The sequence below is a fragment of the Lycium barbarum genome, chromosome 9, assembly GCF_019175385.1.
Source record: "Lycium barbarum isolate Lr01 chromosome 9, ASM1917538v2, whole genome shotgun sequence".
Taxonomy (NCBI): domain Eukaryota; kingdom Viridiplantae; phylum Streptophyta; class Magnoliopsida; order Solanales; family Solanaceae; genus Lycium; species Lycium barbarum.
The window spans coordinates 4,543,499-4,568,870 of NC_083345.1; the positions used below are offsets into that span (position 1 = coordinate 4,543,499).

Sequence of the window (25,372 nt, forward strand, 5' to 3'; positions counted from 1 at the left end):
TCACATTTCCATTTGCGCTGACCAAGTTCCTGATCATGTTTTGGCTGACTCGATTCTTTATTGAAGCATGGAAAAAGGTAGTATTAGAGTCCCCTAACTTGAGCCATTGCACCCTGGACTTTTGTTTATATACATTCTCTTCAATACTTTAATAGGGCTGAGAGTATACTATAGTAATATTAATACAATACCTTAATCTTTAATAGGGCTGAGAGTACACTATAGTAATATTAATACAATTACGTCATATTAATACAATTACTTTAGGTCATCCCCTTTTGTGGAGTCTTTAGCTCAATTAATTAATAAGTTTAATGGTAACTTTTAGCCTATTATACCCTTCCTCCTTCATTTGGGTTTGAGACTCGCAATGTGCGCCAACTCACATTAGCGGAGTTAGGAATATATTCTAGTCATGTTAATATATTAACTTTAGCTTATTTGCATCTTAGTCATGTTAATTTATTAACTCAACTCATTTGCTTTCTTGGAGTCTATTTAGTCCTACAACAGATTGTTATGCAAGTAACAATTATATACAAACTAACTTCTGCTACTTCTCATTTTTATTTTTTATAATGTGGGTCTGAAATTAAGTTGAATGGAAACATTACTAGTGAAGACTCATATAGTCGTCGATTTGAACCTTTTTTAAAACTGAGGCATAGTTAGGAGACAATCTGCAATAATAGCTCGACAACATTTGAGCAGCACTCGGAACATTTTGTGAGCTTTTTTCCAAGTGTATGCTCCAAGGGAATTGGATCGATCTACAATGCAACAAAAACAACTCAACCAGAGTTACTTCTCGAATACATTAGGCAGTACCAACTAATATAAACTTACGCCTATTCCTCTTGAAATACAAGAATTGTCAGTACTGACCAACACAATTAAGTTAAACCGTTCTTAGTAACACAAGTAATTATATAGAAGAGCATACAGACCAGAGCTTAAGAGGAATTAGCTAATTATTAGGGTAGCGTATGGCCATAATAATGCCCAAGTGATCTTTTCTCCTTAACCCAAAAAAAAGAAGAGAAAATCCATTACTATTTTCTTTTGAGCTTCTCATGAGATTAGACTTTCAATACAAAAGGTAAATTAAGCAAAAATGGCGAGGGAATTCAAATGGTTGATCAACTGACAGGACAAATAGTATAGCTTAGAGAAAACAATGATGCGCAATTTATTGGCTCAGTGCACTATAAACTAAATATGCGTTCGCCATATACAGATTACTTGAATAAATGATATACTCAAGAAAATAAATAAACATGTTTGTACACAAAATTGATGTCACTTCTAAAATGAGATAACAGTAAGAGAAGCAGCTAGCTGAAATCAAAGGTGCCTGGAGGCAAAAATGTAATCCAGCTCAAGCTTCTCCAACAAATGCAAGGTAAGGAGAAAAAAGTAGTGTAAATTCTCAAATGCAGCACTTGGAAAACATCGTGCTGCTCAGTAGGTACCATAATGTATTCTATGATTGTGTGAAGTAATGGAGAATCTAGTATATCATCCTTATGTACATCTTAAGAAGTATCATGACTTGATTAGGAGAGCTAACTGAAGTTTACCAAGCTGATAGAGTCTGTATGGGTTTTTGTATACTGTCACTACTGCTGTATTATCGGCCGATAAAAAAACATGGGCAATGCTAAAAGATTCACCTTTCTCAACTGCAAACTGCCATTCCCTTGAGGTAATATGGAACCAATCCTTTGTCGAAGATCTAGTTGCCTTTATTTCTATGTATTCATCATCTCCCACAAGAAGGTCATAGGGAAGCCCCGTTTCATTGGTTTCATTGACCCATTTCACGAAAGGCTCCCCAAATTTCTCCAAGAAATACTTGAAAGCAAAAAATTCTCCAAGTCTGCCAGTTTCCCGTTGAGCATCACTTGTGCCAGTTGTGCCTACATACAGCTGATCTCTTTCTGTCACATCAGATGAGCTATTATTCAGGTCATGTGGTTCAGTCATGGGATGAGGAGAATCGAATGACTCCATAGTACCAGGTACATGATCAACATCTTGCGAACCTAGTACAACTGCAGCTGATGCTGGATCGTTGTGCACATTCTCCATAGAAGTCATCTCAGTTGGAGCCAGTGCACTTGTTATAACTACACTTTCTTCCAAAGGCACCTTTTTGGATTTGATGCCACTGGCTGTCCTTTTTTTCGCGACACACTCACTCAATTGCTGAAAACCTGGAGCAGTTTTCCAGTCAGTAGGTGGCCAGTTTGAGCTGATTCCTAGTCTCTTCTTAATTTTCAAAGGGTTTTTCTCGTCAATTGTTCTGGAAGAACTCATCAGCCCTGTCTCACTATCTGTTGACAATGGAACATTTGCGAGTGACCAAACAGATTCACCTTCAGGAAGCTTGGGCATTTTCTGGCTATTCAAAATGAAAAACTCAGTTTGCTCCTCATTGGAACCTGATTCTGCCATAGTGGTGATCATATGAAGAAAGTTTGCCAAGTGCAAATCGGGAGTTCTAGAAGAGAACAAACGAGAAATCTCCATGAATATTGAGTGAGAATCTGATTCTTCAGTGGCATACAAGATGTTTCCCTGTCACAGAGTGAAAAAAACAAATTATCTATACATTTGTTTTACACTTTAACTAGGAATAAAATTTTCACAAATAAAAATTTGGGAAGAGTTACAAGTAGACATATCCGAAAAGTGTTATATACACATTCTTAATATTGTTAAATCTCCATGACCAGACTGGAAAAAGGCAAAAAATAAAAAAAAAATAAAAAACACTACCAGGCATTTTTGTAAGTTTATGAAATATTCAGATAAAAGATCTGGAATTGAAAAGGAAGAACAAGCAAAAAACACAAAGGAGACGTAAGTCGAGAATTGTATATAACTATACAGAAGAAAGTGCTACGGTCTTGGTCTACATAGGAAGTGGTCTTATATTCAACATTTTTCAACCTGAGCATTAGATCAGTAATCCTTTTTCATAAAGAGTTCAATGAAGATTGAAGTAACATACAGCTTTTCTAGACACATCTCAACTCTCAAGTATGTAATATTATACAGATATAAGAACCCATAGATGTTGTTGTCATGATTAGAATTACCTCTAGCAGACAACTGCAGTCGAACCGTTTCTTCGATTCTATGTGGGAACTTTTTATAACATTCCTGTAGAACAACTTTTCCACAACAACAACTTGCAGACATCTCAGGTTTTGAAATTCAGACTGGCTGAGCTGCAAATACTTGTCTGGATGAATGTTATATATATAGCGTTGAGCATATGGAAGAACCCAGTTAATCATTGAAGCTATCAAGCTAGAGTCTGTTGGACCATCATATATTGCTTCACGAGTTACAACCTGCAAAGATCAAATACTAAATGTCTTAAATTGATCTGAGTCACGTTACTCTAAGTCTGTCCCAATATATAAGTGTCTTAATTTGACTAGGCACGGGTATTAAGGTGAAGTGAAGTTTTTTTTGAACAGGTGATCAATGAATATATCGATAGAAAGAAAAGCATTGATAAAAAAAATAAAAAATGGAGAGAACGTTAACATTCAAAATAATTTAACTTTGTTTGATGAATAAGTGGGCCTTGGCAAGGTATTAAGAAAGTATAGAATTGTTTGAAAGTGGACATCACAGTGTTTAGGATGGCGAAAGGCAAGGCGTGGCGACAAGGGCTCGCCTCACGCCTCATGGCGAGGCGTGGCGTGGCGAGCGCCTTTTAGGAGCGAGGTGAGAATTAACACAAAAAATTAAAATATTAAATATGCATATATAAATACCCAAAAACTCAAATACTCAACAAAATACTAGCATATATTTCAATTGAAAAACTAAAAGTAGATAGTTGATAGTTGATACTAAAGTCTAAAAGTCTCCAACTAGATAGTTAATAAGTCATAAGGTCCCTAAGTGTTAGCATTAACCAAATTATAACGAAGCAACATCTATTCTTCTTCAAGATCTAAAAATTCTTCAACCACAAGGCTAATCTGCTGCCGGAATTGGGTCACCGGCCGGCTGCCGGAAAGTCAGATCTGCCTGGAAAAGGCTAGTCTGCTGCCGGAAAAAGTCAGCCAGGAAGGAAAGAAAGAAGAAGCAGCTTACCTGAAAGTGGCTGAAACTGAAGGTGGCTCTGCTGCTGCCGGTGGAAGTTGGAATAAGAAGAAGAAACCAAAGAAGAAGAAGGAGGAGACGCAGCTGCTCTGGAAAAATGATGAAATAAAACCCTAGAAATAATATTTTACTCTTTATTCTCAATATGTTTTTAAAAAGTCAGCTCTTTTTAAAAAAAAAATCAAAAGGCGACGCCTTGCTCGCCATACGCATTCGCCTCGCCATGCCTCGCCTTTCTGAAACTGCCACGCCTTAGCTGGCTATGGCGAGGCAGGCTCGCCTTGCCACGCCTCATGCCTTTTGGCGTAAGGCGAGCGCCTTTCATAACACTGGGACATCATGTAGAATAATCCAAAATAGTATAGTTTAGTCAATATTGGCCAAAGGAAGTGGACATCAATATTCAAAAGAGCATAGTAGCATACTCAATGTGGGAGAAAGGATAAATCAGATTCCATTTGAGGAGAAGACAACTGTGTTGATTATTTTGATGAATGTTAGTTTGACTAGAGAAAACTCTGATATTTAAAGCTGGAAAAGAAAAGGAAAGAGTATTAATACTCTGTAAGTCCCTAAATAGTTTTGCTTTAATTTTTCCATAGTGTGGCAGATTAGTTTTGAAACCACACCAACTTCTATAAAATCATCTCCTCTGGAAAGAAAAGAAGTATGATTGATCTCTTAGTTCTGAAACACGATTGTTTTAATTTATCAACCATGTGCTGAGTAGCTTCTGAAATCACAACAATTTTCAGCAAAAACCTCCTCGAATATACAACTAATGCACACTCCATTGGTGGAATGATGTCCAATAAATTGGGATGTCCCAAAATAGATAGACCATCACAATCACATTGAAACAGAGGGAGTAGCAATCATGACAAGTTAGTTGGGAGAGAGTACATAAGAAGTCTAAACCACACACAATGAACACTAGAGCAGCCTGACTTGGAGGTATAGGAGAGCCTAGTGGACATATCAGATCACCTCTTCCAGAAACATCAAGTCTTTCTCCTATATGCATCTGCACTCAAAAGAAAAGGTAGGGCGGTGTAACTTGGCTTACCTCTGATAGGGAAGGAATATTTAATTTCTGCAAGAACATTGAAACTTTTGCTCGGAGAATCTCCTTTTCCTCATCATTGAGTGGCCCCAAGTAGAGAAATTTAATATTGTCAAAATACTTGAATTCGTTCCTCAACTTATCATCATCACACCAACAGATGAGCCCAAATGATGGGTGCAGAGATACCCATTTATCTTCTGCAGTTGGAAGCACCAGATAATCCTTTGTCAAAAGACCTTCCTTCAAGAAACTAATATCTTCAGATTTCAAAGATCCTGAATTTAGCTCATCAGCCCACTTGAGAAATATATGGAATACCTAAAAGAACAAGTATTCAATTCATTATTAAGCTAAAATATTCATCAGAACAACGTTAGCATCAAACTCATTCATCAACTATTACAATGGAAGTATTTTTGCATAAAGATAGCTTACATTCTTAGCTGCTTGTGAAGGTAAAGCAGCAGCTGACAACTGCTGCAATATTTGAAGGTATCCATGAAAATGAGGGAATTCATCCACTCCACATTTTTGCACAAAAAAGTCATGAAGGGTTGGATACACACTACATAACATCTTGGTGAAAGGGTGCTGAACTGAATGTGGGTCAAACTCCGGGCAGACCATCTTCACTTGGTCGACCGAACCAGTTGAATCACGCCAAAAGACTTCTCTAGATGACAAAAAAACACCAGGTACAACATCTTCATGTGACGCAACCAGCTTACAAGGGACAAACACAAAAGTCCCACTATGTAACTCATCCACAAGTTTTCTCTCTGAATTATTCATCCTACTCCAGATAAAAGTGTAGAACTTTGACATTTGTGACAAACTGAAAAAGTAGAAAGGGATCAGCGTTAAACTTCAGAATAATGATGTGATGGAGGAGCTCACAGTGAAGGAAGTCCGACACCTATAAAAGTTTCTGCCTTTTATACAACATTCAAGACACTAAAGATGTTACAGGGGGACATGCTTAGGCTAGACAGTACCTGACAATTAACGTATGGGATTTTATTATAGCTTATATCTAAAAGAATCCAAAGTCCATTTTTAAGGAACTCAGGAAACAAAAGATTATTATAACCAGTAAATGATGGGAAGGCATAAACATGACTCTAGCAAAGCAACCATCGTAACGACTTTTAACTAGTCGTTGATGTCCTGAACAAAGACATTTTTTAAATCAAGTAAACAATTTTCATTAATGAGTTCTTAAAAAAAAAAAAAACCCTTTTCCTATTTGACTTACTCTGTTAGTGCTATATTCTGAGCCGAGGGTCTATCGGAAACAGCCTCTCTACCTCCCAAGGTAGAGGTAAGGTCTGCGTATACTCTACCCTCCCCAGACCCCACTTATGGGATTACACTGGGCATGTTGTTGTTGAGTTGTAAACAAAATATATTATACAATAAAAACATTGGCAAACCAGTTACAGACCAACTCAAACTTCAGTATGTAAAATATATAAGACCACTCGATGCAACATGATCTACTTTAGCGTTAACTAATTCCTAGTATTATCAACAGGGAAAGAATTGTTGAAACCCTAAACTATACTTTTCTTCAGACAAATGAAAAAATTTAAGCATTTATCAGTTTTCACACGTTTTTGCAGAAGGAATATCAAGTACCTAGCACTCAAAGGCACTTTAGCTCTCCAAACTCTAAGAATTGTTGTAGTGTCATCAACTGTAACTTGTGTTTTCAAACCAAGAGCTGTCAACAACTTTTCGCTTCTCACCTGTTTCACAACAGAAACGTTAGCTCTTTAAGAACAGCCATAAAGAAACTCCAAAAAAATTCAAGCTAACATGAGCTAACAAAAAATAAGTTCCGCTGCTTCCCTATACCAGGAAGAAGCTAAAATAATATAATGAAGCTACCACCACAAATTCATGGAAAATAATAAAAATAATAAAAATGCTAATTGAAAGAAGAATAATGAACCAACAAAGAAGAAAGGGTCTTTTCAACCAGCACATGCTGACTTATTCAAGAACAACACAGAGCATAAATTGTTCTGAAAGTCAAATCAACCCGCGCTGGCTTCTAATATATACAACAACAACAACCCAGTGAAATCCCACATCGTGGGGTCTGGGGAGGGTAGAGTGTACGCAGACCTTACTCCTACCAAGGTAGGACGGCTGTTTCCGAAAGACCCTCGGCTCAAGAAAAGCATAAAAGCATAAAAAAAGTCAGATAAGGCTAAGAGATTCAAAGCGATATGGAAATGAAATAATATAAAATAAAATAATGCAAGCGACACAGATACCACAGGATAGTCAAAGCACAGGAAATAGCCGATAATAGCATAAATCGGAGCACAAGAAATTATATTGTGATACTGCGACTACTAATAAGACCAGATAACGAGACTATCTACTAGCCTTCTACCCTAATTTGGGTCCTCCAAACCCTCCTATCTAAGGTCATGTCCTCGGTAAGCTGTAATTGCGCCATGTCGTGTCTAATTACCTCTCCCCAATACTTCTTCGGCCTACCCCTACCTCGTCTGAAACCATCCATGGCCAACCTCTCACACCTCCGCACTGGGGCATCTGTGTCTCTCCTCTTCACATGCCCAAACCATCTCAATCTCGCTTCTCGCATCTTGTCTTCCACCGAGGCCACCCCCACCTTATCCCGAATATCCTCATTCCTAATCCTGTCACTCCTGGTGTGGCCACACATCCATCTCAACATTCTCATCTCGGCTTCTAATATATACAATTCTTGGGAAAATTAAAATCGTAAAAGAAGTCTGACATAGTGAAAACTCTTCAGCCAAACTAACTAAAAATATATAAATAAGTAAACCAGATATATATTTGAGCAGACCACTTAGTCAATTCCTTACTGCAGTAAAAATACTGCACAAATAAGAAGAGTTAGTCTACTGTACCAGAATGAGGTGTGAAAAAAGGTAGATTCTTGTACAAACAATCATTGACATGCCAAATTAATAGGTCAAAGCTCTTCATGGAGATGTTTATAGACATGAAACTACCAGGTTAAGCAATTACTTCAAATAACACCCAAAACCCATGTTTTAGACTAATTGTAAACATCTGAAATAACATGCACGAAGTCAAAACTTTTTTAAAATTCTCTTTTGGCCCTGTTAGGGGAAGGGAAGGCCGGGAAGGAGTTACACCAACAAACCACCAAGGTGTTTTGATTAATATCTCTACATCAAACTTCGTTAAGATCAGACAAACCTTTGGAATGGCATAAAGAGCATTGTCACCGAAAATTGAGCGCACAGCGTCACAATCATGGAATAACTCCCTTGGACAGTGAAGCTCATTATCCATACTTGATGCCAGCCATTGAACATCACGGAGGGTTCTGGTGAATGAAGAGTCGAATAATTTCTGTTCTCCAGTGGAACTGAAATAGAAGCCAGTAGCCTTATCAGCGAAATAATCATCCCACAAACTATCAAGTACCTCCAAGAGGAACTTGCTTTTTTCCTTGTCACATGTTGAAGACAAACGTGACAGCAAATCGACAAACTCTTCAGACACCCAATCTTTTGCAATTGATCCTCTGGAAATCACATCTTTATCCCATGTTGCATTCACGGGAACAGAGCATACATCAGAAATACTTTTCTCAACCTCAAGAACTCGTACAAAATCAGTGATTCCAATTTCCTGGAAAAACTTTCTCCACTTTAACACACCTCCAGATAATGATTGGTTGATTGGATGCTTTAAGTAGATATCCTCAATCTCATGCCACTCAAAATCTAATGCACGGATTAATTTACTCATATCAATGGGATTTTCGAATTCTTTGCTGAAATGGATAGGAAACTCAGCAGGACATTTGCAACCATGATTTGTTAATATAAAAGCATTGTCACGCACTTCTCTGATAATTTGGTCCCTCTCAGATTGACAGTCAGGGCAGCTCGACTGTAAGTGGAACATCAAGAAGGCCAGATACTCTGTCATTGTTTCTCTAGGTCCTTGTCCATTTTGATCTCTGCAGAGAAATGGTAGAATATGCATCTTTACTATTTGATGTGCAGATAAATGTTGCACACCAACTCTGTATAGCATCTTAGTAACATTATCTACTATTGATGATTCTGAGCATGATGTGCCAAGAGCGGCAGCCGCAGAAAGAAGTGTAGGGCTCACAGTTCTAAGAGTAGAATACAATATTGAGAAAGTTTCTGGGCCGTACTCATCATTAGTTGCAGTGCCCATTGAGTTAATATGCAACCAAATTGTACCTTCATTCAGTGAACCATATTTACCATCTGAAAGGGGAATAAACGGAATATTCTTGAGGTCCTTCATTAGATGCGATTCAATCCCAAAATCTGCTGAGTTATTCCCATTTGACAACATTGTATAAACGGCGCTTAACCACAAACATAACCATTCCAAACCCATTGACTTCAGACCATTGTCCGAAAAGCATAAAGAAGTTATAACCTGAAGTAGAACTTTGAGTCCATATTCCTCAATTCCAAGAGCCCTGGCTAATAAATCTGGTAGAACTATATCTTTATGCAAGAAACCAACACCAAGATGCTTGCGAAGCAAGCTATCAGGTAAAAGGTCACGCACCTCCTGGGTCCAATTTCTCAAGACTTTGCACGGAGGAACCCACTCATTTTCCTTACCTTCTATTATCAAGCAGTTTGATGTGCGTAATCGAGAAAGAATCATCCGAGGAAGACTAGAAAAGAAACCATGAACCTCCCCTACAAGGGGAACAAAGCTCATATAAGCTGTAACAGCTTTTGCTGGGTTATCCTTGAAACACGGCAGATCACAAAATGACCTCGCCGCACTAACAAACAAGCTAGGGAACTCTGACAACAGCCACTGGTTCCAAGGACTATCCCCATCAACTTCTTCCCGGGACGAAGGGAGTACAAAATCACCCTGAAGTATAAACTTCAGGCCGTACTTTCTCAAAGGAAGGAATGCAAAAACAGGTTGTTGGTCCAGGTGTGGATTGTAGCTTCCATCAAGTGTTTCCCGCAACGTAAACGCTATGGAAATTTCTGTTGTTGGTGTATCAGGACGAATAGCGTCAGAACGTAATTTCTGGGATACCACAAAACAAGTCAATTTCTCCTCTCCAAAAGAAACCTTAATGATACCATTTCCCACAACTTCTTTCCTCATAACAACAATGGAATCACTAAGCATATTTCGAAATTTGATACAGTGAAGTCGATGAAGAAAAAGCAATAAAGATGGATGAAGATCAGCAAACATTGACATAATGTTCTCTTCACCGGACCTTTCCAAGAGGTTTGATCTGAAGGGAAGCACTATGCATGTATTCCAATAATTGAAATCAGATCCTGAAGAGGCCAATCTGGTATAGAAGTCAAGGTCACAAGGAGGAACAACAGTTGGCAAAACAAAACCTATCTGGCCATTAGTTATATCAAACTTAATATGGAAGCCATTGGAATGAATTTCTGGAGCATCAGTGACCTGTAAAAACAAAACCGAAAGAAAAAGTTAAGCTAAAGAAAGATTCTGGAAGTTAAGGGAAACGCAGCACAATGTCCACCAGTGGGCTTGAGTTCAGACACTTCACAGAGAACTGATAAAGAGGCTTGGAAAGTGAAAAACACAGCAAGGATTGAAATCCATCAAGAGTTGATTAAATACTACACCGTATGTCTGCTATTTGGAAAGCAATAATAATAACAGAAAGTACATCCAAAAGCACCAGCAAGTTAATAAATCTTCTAATTGTGACAGCTTTGAACAGCATCACAAAACTATACGCCTACTTATTTTTTTTTTTGAGAAAGCAACAACTGTAGCATATATCAAATTAACTGCACCAGAATTAATGCAGTCAAAACTTAATTACAATGTGGACTATAGAAAGATCTCTTATTCCTTGGTCTCATAAGGATCCTATAACATCTACAAAGACTCAAGATACCAACACAATCCTGGTAGAGGATTTGTGTAGCGCGAGCTACTGCCCTTCAGGAATTTTAAAGAAGAAACCATTTCAATGCCAACCATCCATGTTCTATGTCGTGTTCTTCAGAGCTAGACAATAAACATGCTGGATTTGTGTACTTGGATACCTAGGAAGTGTTAGCCACCCTTGCTCAAATTAACAGTAATAAGAGTAGGCTCAGTTTTAGTGTTACAAAGTCCTCGCGGCATCTCTTATGGTCACATAACCTAGGCCACTCACTTTCTTCCAAATTCATTTAAAAGTTCATACAATTTATACAAGGTACTAAATAAAATTTAGCAGACATGTTTGTGTGTATTACCCGAAATACAGATTTGAAACCAATGCCTTTCTTCCCAATATATCCAGCATTACGTCCTTTCTTAGTAGAATTGCCAACATCACAGAGTGCTCTGATGTTATCAGCAGAAAAGCCACGTTCATTGTTTAGAACTACAATGCCTTTATCCTGAAGAATGAAAGTCAAAGTGGGTTCGACGTCCTCGCCGTAGATATTATCATCAGCATTCTGAACCTGAACAAATGTGCCATAGTAAAGAGAGCAATCAGTTATATCCTTTTGACAGCCAAAAGGCACAAAGCACTCTATCTTATAAATTCTTCAGCAGAAACAAAGTTTTACAGTTCCTGTCAGAAGAAATTCCAGTGATAACAAAAGCACATAACCACAAGTTCATACTTATTGCAAGCTAAAGCAGTCTACTCATTTCCGGAGAATTAGAGCTCTTCAGGGAAATCAAATGCAATTATTAACGAGCAGCACTAAAATATGCATATTATAAAATCATTCCTTCAATCTGATAAGAACCTTGCCCCAGATTCTACTGCACTAAGAGCGTCACAAGGTGAAGGCATAGACTGTACCCTTAATGTCCTTGGTTGATATTGGTAAGAAATATTGAGCCGATAGAAGCTTGGGCTAAAAAGGTTGCATTGTACACAGTTCCTCCATCTGCTAAAAACCCTGTTGTCTGCTCTAATACATGCTAGAGGCATAGAATGTCCTTTGATTTCCTAATAACTATCCATACCACTTTGGGTGTTGGGTGGGATCTTTTAAGTACTGGTCAGCTATATGGACAATGTAGAGTTGTGTAATAGGTACTCCTCCCTCTGTCCCAATTTATGTGGGGAATTGTTCGACTAGGTACAGAGTTTAAGATAGAAAGAAAGACTTTTGAAATTGTCTAAAAAAGACTTTTGAAATTGTCTAAAATAAATCAGACATTTGTGTGGCTATAAATCATCTCATTAAGGGAAAAATGGAAAGTTTAAAGTTAGATTGTTTCGGAGCTATTCTTTTGGGACAAACTAAAAAGGAAAGTGTGCCACATAAAATAGGACAGAGGGAGTACATTACATCTTCTCTCCTGTGATAACGTCATGGTAGGTGTCATATCAGAATATATTCCTATACACTCAAAACATTTCCCATCTTTCTAACATGCCAATCTTCTGTCCATGCTCCCACTTTCTACGTACTACTAATTTTTTAAAAATAATTTTCATTTTAGTTATTTTATAGCTGTCCATCCATTGCATGTTAGTTTTTTTTTCTGATGAAACCTATTACAGTTAGTTAACATCCAATTTCTCATATATTTTTCCAAACTCCAATCTACTTCCTGCCATGAGCCAACTCAATATAAACCGTTGTTTACAAATCCATATTAAATCTCCATCTTTTGCCACGTAGAATGGTAACCAACAACAATGTACCCAGTGTTATCCCACAAGTGGGGTCTGGGGAGGGTAGGAGGCTGGGAGGCGGACAGGTTGTTTCCGGAAGACCCTCAGCTCACATTGAATGTAACCCAACGATAGAATGAGCCAGATATAAATGAATTGGGCACAATAAGGTAAACACTAAACATATAAGACTATTAAGGATAAAAAGTGAATCCTTAGAATAAAAGTATACCAACCAGCTCTAGAATAAAATGTGAATCCTGAGAATATAACTCCTGCGAAAGACAATGTAGTGCTCTCCCCAGGCGAGCATGTTGCTTATTTAATATTGCATTTTCAACTAGTGGACAATCAGGCTGCAGACCGAATTCTTCTTGCTGAATAGATTCAATAACTCTGGCAGCGGAACTCTCAAGCTCACATGAGTGCTGTTTGGCACTATCAGCCAAATTATCAAGAGGAACATAAGATATAACACCTGCAGAGCAACTGGTATCTCGATTTTCATTTTGGCGCATTGAATCTTGGGAGAGGCTCTCATTTCTAGACAAGGGATATTTGCTCGATACTTCTTCCATAAAGGCTGAGTCTTTGCTAAAATCCAGCTCTGTGACTCTCAAGCATGATGATCCAGAAGACATTAACAAGTTAGTGGCCGAACAGGCACTCAATTTGTGTTTATCTTCAACCCATTCAACTATGCCCAGAGACATTCCAACTCGATGAAGCATAAGACGTTGCTCTATCCATTCACATTCACCTAAGATAGCTAAAGGAGCATCTTTGACAAATGGTTGCACCCCTGTAAGCAAGATGTCTGCAGCAAAATGGCAAAACTCAACAGGCAGATAGCCCAGACAGTCGAGAATAAACCTCGACACAAAATGCACAATTTTATCAACCCTATCCTTCCTCAGTAATTTCTTGTTCATAGTTGATGTAGTTTCATCATGTATGCGCTGTCTGCACATAGATGTGGCATGCTTGAGGGAGTCCTGAATGTCATGTGATTTCATTTCTTCACAATTTTTAATTAAAACTTCAAACGCCTTACGTGCATGGCACTTTAAGAGTGAATTAGGAACATTTTTTTCACCACCATATAAAACCAACAAAGATACCAGTTTGACAGCTGTATCAAAAGGATTTCCTTGCAGAAGTACATTTACAAAAGAATCAATAGTGGCTGAATGATCAACACGAACAACCTTCCCGCACGTGGTTACCAAACATAACAACTCTTCGGTTTTGACATCTTTCAACAGCCAATCCACAAGAGAACCAAGAGAAGGAGCAAAAACCATATCCCAATGTGACCACAATTTCAGATCTATCAACATTGGAGCGTTGGCCAATACCTTCATGGCATCTTTGGACATCACTATCCAATCTCCATGTCCTACATCATACTCCAAACCTGTTTTCTTTAATATATTTTCATTATGTTTACCCATTGCAGATTCCTTGAGCAATGTTTCAGAGAACACGACGGATTTTAAAGTCATACTGCCTTTCTTTGCCTTCATAAAACCCTCTATATCTATCATTAAGTCACTTCCAGCTACTTTTAAACAGACTAAAGGGAATTGTCTCATTAGTAATTCCGAAATCCTTAGCTTGTCTACTTTTTCATTCTCCCATAAGCATTGCGAAGCCTGTGATAACAACAATTCAAACTGATAATCAAGCATTGAAGGTTCCACAGGAGGCTTCTCGTGCATGTCATCTGTTAACCACCTTGGTAAAGTATGACTAAACAGGTGCATATTTTTCTCCAGGAAGGGCCAGATATCCCCATAACCAAGTGACTCAAATTTATCCACGGCAAACTGCGCTGTCAACCAAGATTCAAGCTTGCGAAACTTATTCAAGAGGAAGAAGAACTTCTCATTGTATGAACTTGCAGTGGGCAAGGGATTATCATCACCCTCAAAATATGTATTAATTTTACCGAGTATGTCGTCGATGGTGACACCTATGTAAACAAAACAAAGGGTAGGCGTTTCAGTGGAAAAGAGTAAAAGGGAAACCCAAAAGCATAATCGTGAAAACACACAGCTTAGACACTGTAACCATGTTAGTAGCAGTATGAAAAGTTGAAAGACTTCTTTTAGTAGAGATTGTAGTAAAAGCAGTCCTTGTTCTCATCTAAAAGATTAAACTGTTAATGACTAGTTATTTAATTTTACTTGTGTCAATATGACCACTCATGCGTGGACTAAATACTTTTTCATGGCCGAACACGAGATTTTTTTTTTTCCAGGTGATTGTGAGATTTGACCCCAAGACCTCTTGTTTGCTCAGATACCATTTAAAGAAAATGGATCTCTTTTTATCAGTTTCAAAAGCTAGCGCATGACGTGAGGATTACCTAGGACCACATAAGGTGATGCCAACATTCTCTCAATCTAGGAGAATAATGAATTATCCTACATAAATCTGTTAATCTGCAGTCAACTGAAGCAGGCTAGCCATTTATAGATTTCAAGCACCTCAGACTTCTATTCCATTCTCTATTTTCAAGTATTGGCTAATAGCATATGTGCGTTACACATAAATGAAAAATAAATAAATCGTAACACCTTGAGGGCAAAACAAAAATCTCTGTGGTGTACAACTCACCACTTTCGCACACCAAGAGCTTGTCAAAATGATTGGTAGCATCCCTTTCAGGTGATTCAACCTCGATGCATATGGAGTCAGCACAATTTTCAGTGCCTTTGTTGGTCACTCCACAGTGATTAAATGTTTGGAGCTTATCATACAAACTGTCCCACATTCCACGTTTAATAGATGTAACCTGCAAAGTCATCACACTCAAAAAAGTACGCCGGAGTATTGAAAAGAAATGAAGTTTGCTGGACATGAAATCTTCTTTTGACAATGATAACATGAAATCTTGAAGAAGATCAATCAAATACTTGCATTATGCATATGAAAAACGCATGAACATATTTTTACTTTACTTCTAGCTGATATATAAAAGTTCCATACTGACGATTTCAAGTAGCTAAAAGAAAGGTGACTAAACGAATGCCTATCATAAAAGAGTATTAAAGAGATCCTGTATTTGAAATAGGTTTACTTAACACGGAAGAAATCCACATCCTCCATGAGCATAAAGCAGATTTACCTAAGGTTTTATTTGGCTAATTAATACTTTCTCAAATATCAGTAAACTTACAGCAACTTGAAGCAACCCACAAAATGGATATGATGAAAACAATCTTGTCACTTTATTTTTCTTCCTTGCCTCATAGAACTGAAGCATCCTCTGAAACACCTGAAATAGAATGAAATTTGATTGAAGATCAACATGTATTTACAATGGTTGACTGTCAACACCTGAAGCTTGGCCAAATACCAAACATAGGAACTTTAAAAGAACCTAAAAAGAAAAAACGTACTAGCTGACTCAATTGAGAATATTGCAAGAGAGGCAGGCAAAGGAATAAACCTAATGCGAAAATAACAACCCAAAAATATTTTATTATCACTCCAAATCCTATAAAACTATGAATGCAACATCCACTTTTGGCTCATCCCAACAGCCACCTGTTCATCGATGCTAAGCATCAGATGTGATCCCGAGCCCAACATGGTTGATTAATTAAGAGAAAGAATCAATAGTTTAAATTAAGCCTTCTCCAGGCAAGTTCTTTAATACTGTCTGGTCTCATTCGGTTACTCCTTTAGAAAAAATTAATTTCAAAATTAACTGATTGATATAGGAAAAAATGCAAAATCAATGTTATGAATTGACAATTGAATTTGAATACCACTAAATCCTGAATTATTAGCTTGCATTAGAAACTAAATTTGAATGCAATTAAATTAATTGTATAACATAGTTGTATTGTAAAGTCAAAAAAATTAGAAATGAAATCAAACAGTTCATACTAAACACTTCAGATAGTAGGATTGTTCGCAACAGTTCTTTAAAAAAATTGAAAAAAAATAGTTTGTGACAGTTCTTCAAACAAAATACTATCCCTATTGTCTCCAACTATAAATATATAAAAATTACATCATTTCTTTTAATTTCAGATATTCCATTTTTACATGTCATGGATTGTCTCAATAACTAGTGTTAGGTATCCGAGTCTTCAGCCCTAGCCAACCTAGCATCCAGGTAGTCCTAAATCGTGACCCCTTCATGGCCTTCCAACAATAAGGTACGGGATGTTAGCAAAAATTGGAAAACAAATTTAATGGGGCGTCTATAGCTATTATAACAAATGGCATTATACTTGTGCAACCTCTCATCAATGTGGAAGGATCTAAAAATTCCTGAATGTACAAAGCTAACTACGATATGCACCAACTCCTTAATAGTTAAGGTAATGCAATAACATACAAAATAGCTAACTGACATATACAATATTCTAAATCAATCACAAGAGGGAGAGAATTGCTCAAGTGAAAGCACCCTCCATGTCCAACATCAAGCTAGGCGGTTCAAGTCAAGAGGGGAGCAAGTTGGAAAGGTGGAAAGACCACTATTGACTCCTGAGGTAGGGGCGAGGAGGGTACGTGTAGGTTACCATATCAAAAAACAAAGAGAAACCAAACAAGAAAGTCGGATAAAGAAAGAAATCACAATTCTCTGATTAAAGCATCCAAAAGAGACACCTTTATATTCAATGAATGGCCTTGGAGAAAGACCTGGAAGACAACAGCACCACACAAAGTAGTTGTTTTCACATGGCTAGAAACTAAAGAGGTCTGACTGACACAAGAAAACTTATAGAAGAGAGGTTTTAACTGTGTATCAGATGTTATTTGTGTGAAGAAACGAAAGCAACAATCATCTATTTTTGTATGCTATGGCAGCTGTTTTTAAACATGGTGGGACTTCGTTGGGCAATGTCAATAGCTGTATCTGATTTGCTCAGGTGCGGGCACAAGAAACGAACAACCAAAGAGCAGGAAAAATGGTGGAACACAATTTGCACTTGATGATAAAGCCAACTCCATTCAGAAAATCAAGTTTAACTATACACTTCTGATTACTTTTGGTGTAAAGAAGAAATTACAATTGATGCAGAAAGAGTGATCGAGGTCAAGGATTCCCATGAGTTTACAACAGGAACTAATTTTGCTTTTGCTCTGGAAATAGCCCACAGCACTAAGAAAGTGCCGGATCAGTAGAACTTTTCATCTTTCTCGGAGAAGAGTTGAAGTTGTTAGTGCTTAAATGCAAGTAGGTCCAAATGCGTAGAGAAAGTTACCTTTTTGAAGGACTTAACTTTCTTTCAGGTAAAAAATTGGACACCGTAACACCTCTTTGGTAGTACATAACTACATATGGTATGAGTTTTGAATTTGGAATATTTTTTCTTTTCACGGAATTGGAGAAATTTTAACAGAAAAGTAGACCAGTTATTTTTTTTATTGTTAATAAAGTAGACTAGTTATTTGGAGACAATTTCAAAGAGATGTATGATAAGTATTCTCTGCTTGATCAGAAACAACTGCATAAATAATACCTCATCTACACTGTCTGTCCGACATGCCTCCTTCCAAGTGTTAACGAAACTTTTAATCGAATCATCACCATGTGAAGAAACATTTGAACCATCGGATTCTTCATTCCACGCTTGAGAAAGCTTTGATCCCTTTTTATTCCTGCGAGTAACCATATCTCTTTTGGGTGCTTTTTTGGGTAAAGCCATGGAACTCTGAACATCATCATGTTTTCTTTTACTCTTTGATTGCCGAATATCCTTACTGTATCTGTCACTGCCATTAGTAGTAGGTAGGCCAACACCATCTTCAGCTTTCAAACCCAGCCGCATCATTTCTTCAGATGCTGATGGGTACGGACAAGTGGTTGGTCTGTCGGAACTTTTGATGTTTCCAGCTGGGCTCTGTGCAGCACTTTCACCCTGATCATCATCACTGCTCTCATATTCTGAACTTGATAAAAACTTTGTGTGTTTACCACAAAATTCCTTCTCAGCTGAGGAAAATAATTTGACACGTTCACACATAGCATTGAAATGCTCATCTAACTGCTTCTTCTCTGCAGATAAGAGAGGGCGTTTCCCGATATTTTTGCTGGATTGTTTTTTCACCCTACGGATATATTTTTTAACGGTGCTAGTTTCGAACTGCCTTGCTTCCTGGATAAATGTAATGTACATCCTGAAATGCAAAGGAAAGAGCCCATGACGAAAGATGAATTATCAGATTCAGCTGAAAACAGAACAAAAATGTCAAAGCCATAGCATCTATTAAGTTTCCCAAAATCAGCCAGCAGCAGCTGTAGAAAAGCATGAGAAACACGTGTCAACATGAGCTAGAAGACTATATAAAAAGGTTTTGTCGCAAACAAGAAATGGCATAAAGTCACTCTTCACCTATCAAGATTAACTACAACCTATCAAGATTGACTAGATTTTATCAATCCTCAAGCATTCAACACCGAAGGACTTAATGAAGTGAATAATAGGTGGCAAAGGTATCTGGTTCTTCAAAAGACGGAAATAAAGGTCTTGAGTGAGGAAGCTGCTTGACAGTCTAGTCATGTACTTCTCAATTAATCCACTAACAGAATAGGAAATCAAATCTAAATTTCAGAAAGTTCAGCAACTAACTGGAAGTAAAAGTTTGTCATGGTTTGGAATCATTATGAAAAAAGAAGGAAACACAATATACCAAACTTAAAACTCCACACAGACACTCAGGACATTGGCATGGCATACAAAGGTGAATGCAAAATTACAAATACAGAGGACAAAACCTTTATCTAACATAAAAGAGAAGTAACATATAACTGCATGCCAAACTGTCATGGTGGTTCATGTTATCCCAGAAAGGATTTAAGATATTTGATTGCGGTCTTTTGGGCACTTATGAAGTTTAACTACATGTGTTTCAGAAAATGAAAACCTCTCGCTCTTTCAGATACTAATTATTCTTTTATTTATTTATTTATGCTAGACATCATAATCTGTTTCGCAGCAATAAGATGTGTTATTGATCGTAATAGTACTTCAAGCAGATTGCAGAAACCGAAACCTTAGAGAACATACAAAGAGAGGTAAGTGAAAAAAGAAAAATAACCATAACACAAACAGAGGATACAACAAGAAAAGAAAGCGTCAAAATCTGCAACTCCTGGACATATAATTGAAAGCCAGAATTTTGCTGATCTCGCGCCCTTAGATATGAGTGAAGCTAAATCATGTTTCTACGAACTAGTTCACCCTGATTGTGATACTTCCTTTTTTGTAACGGTGGTTTCGAGGGCAAGTTGCACACACCTCGACTAATTTCACCAAGTACATGCTACCGCCCCAGGAAGTTCCTTGTTATATAGATGATTGGGCGGAGTTTTGTAGAGAACCACATTTTGTAGATTTTTTTACCTTTTGATATACCCAATGTATACGGCTAGTTTGGCCATGTTTATGAATGAAAATACATTTACTTGATCAAAAAAAAAAAATACCAGGTAATTATGTCCATCAAAAAGATGGAAAGAAATCACCTAGTGGTTTTTTTGTTTCTATTAGAATATGAACTTGAGACCTCATAGTTCTCCATCCCACCCATAGGTGCACCCTAGTTCTGATACTTTCTTCCTATATTAAAAGGAATCAAAGAGGTAGTTTGCATCATGTTTTAACGAGGTTTCAGCGCTTTCTAAATTAGGATTTGCATAGAAGGACAAGTCTTTAGTAAATATGCTTATGTTATTTTCGATTATAAAGAAGCTTCTTAATGCTTTTGATGAAGTTATACTTTAAGATAATATGGTGTAATTACCTATGTGGTTCCTTATGTATAAAATGTATTAGTTGCGCCATAAAAATATATGTATATATACAAGGTTTTGCTACCCTATCCTTTGGGATGTGCCGGATGGGGCAAGGAAATTTCACTTGATGCGATGGGAGACTGCCACATCTCCTAAAAAATGGGGAGACCTTGGAATTAAATATTATAAAGCTTTATTGGGCAAATGGGTGTGGAGGTTCGGGGTGAAGGTACAAGCTTTGTGGAGGGGGTGATAGTTGATAAGTATGGTGGAAAACTAGAGATATTATTTTGCCTTTTGATTGTGGTTTGTGGAGGAATTTGATGAAGTTATACTTTAAGATAATATAGTGTAATTACCTATGTGGTTCCTTATGTATAAAATGTATTAGTTGCGCCATAAAAATATATGTATATATACAAGGTTTTGCTACCCTATCCTTTGGGATGCGCCGGATGGGGCAAGGAAAATTCACTTGATGCGATGGGAGACTGCCACATCTCCTAAAAAATGGGGAGACCTTGGAATTAAATATTATAAAGCTTTATTGGGCAAATGGGTGTGGAGGTTCGGGGTGAAGGTACAAGCTTTGTGGAGGGGGTGATAGTTGATAAGTATGATGGAAAACTAGAGATATTATTTTGCCTTTTGATTGTGGTTTGTGGAGGAATTTGATGAAGTTATACTTTAAGATAATATGGTGTAATTACCTATGTGGTTCCTTATGTATAAAATGTATTAGTTGCGCCATAAAAATATATGTATATATACAAGGTTTTGCTACCCTATCCTTTGGGATGCGCCAGATGGGGCAAGGAAATTTCACTTAATGCGATGGGAGACTTTCACATCTCCTAAAAAATGGGGAGACCTTGGAATTAAATATTTAAAAGTCTTTAATAAAGCTTTATTGGGCAAATGGGTGTGGAGGTTCGGGGTGAAGGTACAAGCTTTGTGGATGGGGTGATAGTTGATAAGTATGGTGGAAAACTAGAGATATTATTTTGCCTTTTGATTGTGGTTTGTGGAGGAATATCATAAAGGGATGGGACTATTTTGTGAAAAATATATCATCCAAGGTCGGAGACGGGGGGAGAGTATATTTTTGGGGACATAATTGGTGCGGAAAAAATTATTGAAAGATGAATTCCAGAGCTTGTACAGTATATCTTGCCAAAGAGATTTGACAATCTAGAAAATCAAGGGGTGGAGAGACTTTTTGGGACTTTAAGATTTAGAAAGGATTTTCAAGCTTGGGAAGTGAGTGAGTTTTGAAGACTATTAGCATTACTTCATAGGCAAATCAATCCGTATGTTTGGCGTTAGGGCCTAGGAAACAATGGAGTATTCTCAGTGAAGTCCTTCTATGAGCCGAGGAAGGTGTTCCAACTACTTTTAATTAGCTAAGCCAACCATTGGATAAGTAATGCAACATGTGTTCTCAAAAAATGTTGACATTATTCTTTCTTATACAACCAGACTATGTACTATTTTATATAGAATTTTATGTTGGGATTAATTATACCAAACTACCAACTGAATGACCCCTAAGATTATGGATACAATTATCACTTATTGCGTTGATCAACCCTTGCCATCTTTCTTTCCAATGTCACAGCTCCTACCAATTGAATTTTAAAACCAGAGCTACATTCCAGGGTAACCCCAAATCTTTCTCATCGCGGCCAATAGTTGCAAATTCTGCTAATGTTTTTAAGAGTATTTAAATATTTTTGTAGAGCTTGCTTTATGTACTCCATGAGAAGTCTCGGCTGAGAACGTATCAAGAATTATGAATTTTATGTAGACACATATTTGTACTACACTTATGGTTAACCATGTACAAGAATTGGTTATAAAATATGATCATAACTATAAGTTACATTAGCCAAGACAAGATGGTATGCTAGGTAAGATCAACCTTACCAAGTAGGTAAGCATTTTTATTAATGTTGGGGAGATCTCTATATAAAAGTACTGAAGTATACCAAAAAGTAGAGAAACCTACACCAAAATATAGTTTTCTAAAAACGTCACCCAGTTGTCTATACAAACAAGGACCTCATGGATGCGCCAAAAAGAAACTAGAGACAAGAGGCTACTCCTCACCTGTACAGAATCATTCTCAACCCCTTCAGACGCTATCCTATTCCTCTCCCTCCACAAAACCCACATTCCTGGACCCTAATTTAAGTAATGACGTATTCCCACCATGCAAGTAGCACACACAACACAGCAATGGTAGCTCTAAATTTCGTTCATGGTGAATTTTTTGCATAGGTAGACGTGTATGCTAAAAACTAATTTTCACATTAGGTTATCTAAAAATCAATAATAGGTTTCCATCATGAAGCTATTCTGCAATATTTAATTAAGCATAAAGAAAATCGTGTATGAGTAAAATATGCCACATACCCCAAGCTCTGAATCCGCACACAAAGATTCTCTTTGGTTCCAGCAGATTTCTTCTCGGTGATGAAGTCCAAAAATTCATCTATTTTTACTTTACTATTTTTATCAGCATCCATGATGAACATAGAAAGGAAGGACATTATCTCCTCGCTCGTTATTCTGAAAACTTCTGAAACATCAGGATTGATAGAAAAATAATGGATAATGAGCGGGTGTTTCAGCAGCGGACCCAATTCCAGCTCTTCAAACTGCTCAACCCCCTCATTCTTGCATATTGCTACTTCCAAATCATACAATGTGGTAATTCTTTGAACACCAACAAAGCAGTGGATGAAAGCATTAATCTAAGAAACAGAGATGGGGAAATGAAAATTTAGTATTCCATATAGTATCTTTGCGCAAAACAAAAACCTTCCACCTATAGATATTCACAAAAAATTATCCAGCAGAATACTAAAATGGTACTTAAGGTTGATCGCCATCAAAGCTTAACTCCAATTTCTCATTGTTTTGAGATGAAGGATTTAGTACCCTCTTCCCTTCAGCTTGAAAATAATGTACCCCCATTTGAAATAAGGGGGTTGGAAATAGAGCATCGCTCGATGGGTAAAATGGCACACCAAAAAATGTAAAAGAACCTCCAAAAACAAAAACAAAAACAAAAAAAAAAAAAAGAATTGAAGAGAATAAATCAAAATAAAGTAATATAAAAATAAAAGAGTGACTACTAAAACTTAAGTGTCACACATGTAAATAACCAAGTTGAGCAGACTGCATTTAAGAATTGGAGAGAATAAATAAAAATCAAGTACTATGAAAATAAAAGAGGGACTACTAAAAATTAAGTGTCACACAAATAAATGACCAAGTTGAGCAGAAAGACTGCCTTTTAAACCGGTCCAAAGACTGCATTTTAACCTTCTCCATAGCAACTACTAACGCACTAGGTCAACTCACAGTGCAAAAATTATTCAAGTTTCTTCAATAATGAAAAACTCAATTTACAAAAATCTATACCTACACAAAATATTGAAGTTGAGCAAAAAGATTCCATTTTTACCATATCCATAACAACTACTAACGCACTAGCTCAACTAATAGTGCAAATATTATTCAAGTTTCTTAAACAATCTATAAATATACAAAATATTGTACCTTCCCTTCGGTAACAATGAGGCTATGCAAGGAGGGGGCATCTTGCACTTTACAGCCCAAAGAATCCCACGATTCAGCGTTAAGTATAACCAAAGCAGCCTGTGACACTTTCCAAGCCGACACATTTTTACCTGCCTCTATAAGGTCTCTACGTGCCTTAATTACAGCCTTATCAACTCTCTCAATAACCTCCTTATTACCCTTTGATGGAGGTTGCTGCAATTGAAAATTAGAGGAATTAGGGGTTTGTTGCTGCAATTGAAAATTACGCTCTATGTTTATTTTTTGAAAATATTTACACCACGTAGCCCATACTTTGTGTATAAACACCCTAATTAGCCCATATTTATGTATAAACACCTTTTATACACTTTATACATGGTTGATACATTATGTATAATGCTGTACAATATTGTATATCGTACATATTTATAAAGGCTGTATAATTTTGAAAATATCCCATTAAAAATTAGAGGAATTAGTATTTTTGTTGCAAATTTTTCGTGTTTACCAACCTCGTTATTATTACCCATTGGGAAACTCTGTTGAGGAAGAGGAGGCGGCTGCTGAAATTGAACGTTAGGGTTAGGGTTTTGATGGATTGGATAATTTACGAAATTAGGGTTTTGTTGAATGGGGAAATTGGGATTTTGGGGATAAAAGGGGTAAGGAATAAAATTAGGGTTTTGATTAAACCGTAGATATGGTGCCTGTTGTTGATATTGTTGGTGTTGCTGTGGTATGCGCCACGCGCCACCGCTACCGCCGCCATTGTGCGGTGGCTGTCCGTACATTGTGAGAGTGTATTGGAAAGGGTTTAAGAGAGAGGGTTTAAGGGGTTGGGTTGTTGTTTATATATATACTGTTAGGGGTCGTTTGGTGCGTGATATTAGTCGGAATATTCGAAAACTAATTTTTTTTGTATGATGTTTGGTAGAAGGTGTCTGGAATAAATTTATACCTTATATTAAATAAAGTATAAAATGTTTCCCATAATATAAGCTGGGATACCCAGCATATCTCACTTATCCTGAAACTATTTTATATTATCTCCTAAATAATATAAAATAATCCCAAAATTATAATTCCGAAATAATTTTGACCATTAACCAAACGACCACTTATGGTTGGGGGCGGGTAAATGGAAAACCCCCAAAAGGACGTGTTTCAG

The 25,372-nt window shown here is 37.1% G+C and overlaps 1 protein-coding gene across 1 annotated transcript; it reads right to left on the bottom strand.

Annotated features, from left to right (window-relative positions):
- Positions 1–1,161: 1,161 nt before the first annotated feature.
- Positions 1,162–25,033, bottom strand: LOC132608993 (protein NO VEIN). The gene is made up of 14 exons (XM_060322828.1): positions 24,717–25,033; positions 24,202–24,417; positions 23,050–23,390; positions 18,359–19,016; positions 16,054–16,152; positions 15,492–15,669; positions 13,106–14,844; positions 11,482–11,694; positions 8,423–10,672; positions 6,833–6,942; positions 5,630–6,029; positions 5,195–5,512; positions 3,105–3,362; positions 1,162–2,580 (listed from the first exon to the last, which is right to left on the bottom strand). The coding sequence occupies exons 1-14, from the start codon at positions 24,993–24,995 to the stop codon at positions 1,546–1,548; spliced, it is 8,094 nt and encodes a 2,697-aa protein (XP_060178811.1). The 5' UTR covers positions 24,996–25,033; the 3' UTR covers positions 1,162–1,545.
- Between the last annotated feature and the right edge of the window lie 339 nt (positions 25,034–25,372).

Bases quoted from the DNA above. Each gene is read 5' to 3' on its own strand.
- LOC132608993 (XM_060322828.1), bottom strand. From the start codon at position 24,995: ATGTACGGACAGCCACCGCACAATGGCGGCGGTAGCGGTGGCGCGTGG. The intron at 15,670-16,053 runs GTAAGTTTACTG...ATGACTTTGCAG, and splicing joins GTGGGTTGCTTCAAGTTGCT to GTTACATCTATTAAACGTGG. The intron at 2,581-3,104 runs GTAATTCTAATC...ACTCTGTGACAG, and splicing joins ACTGCAGTTGTCTGCTAGAG to GGAAACATCTTGTATGCCAC.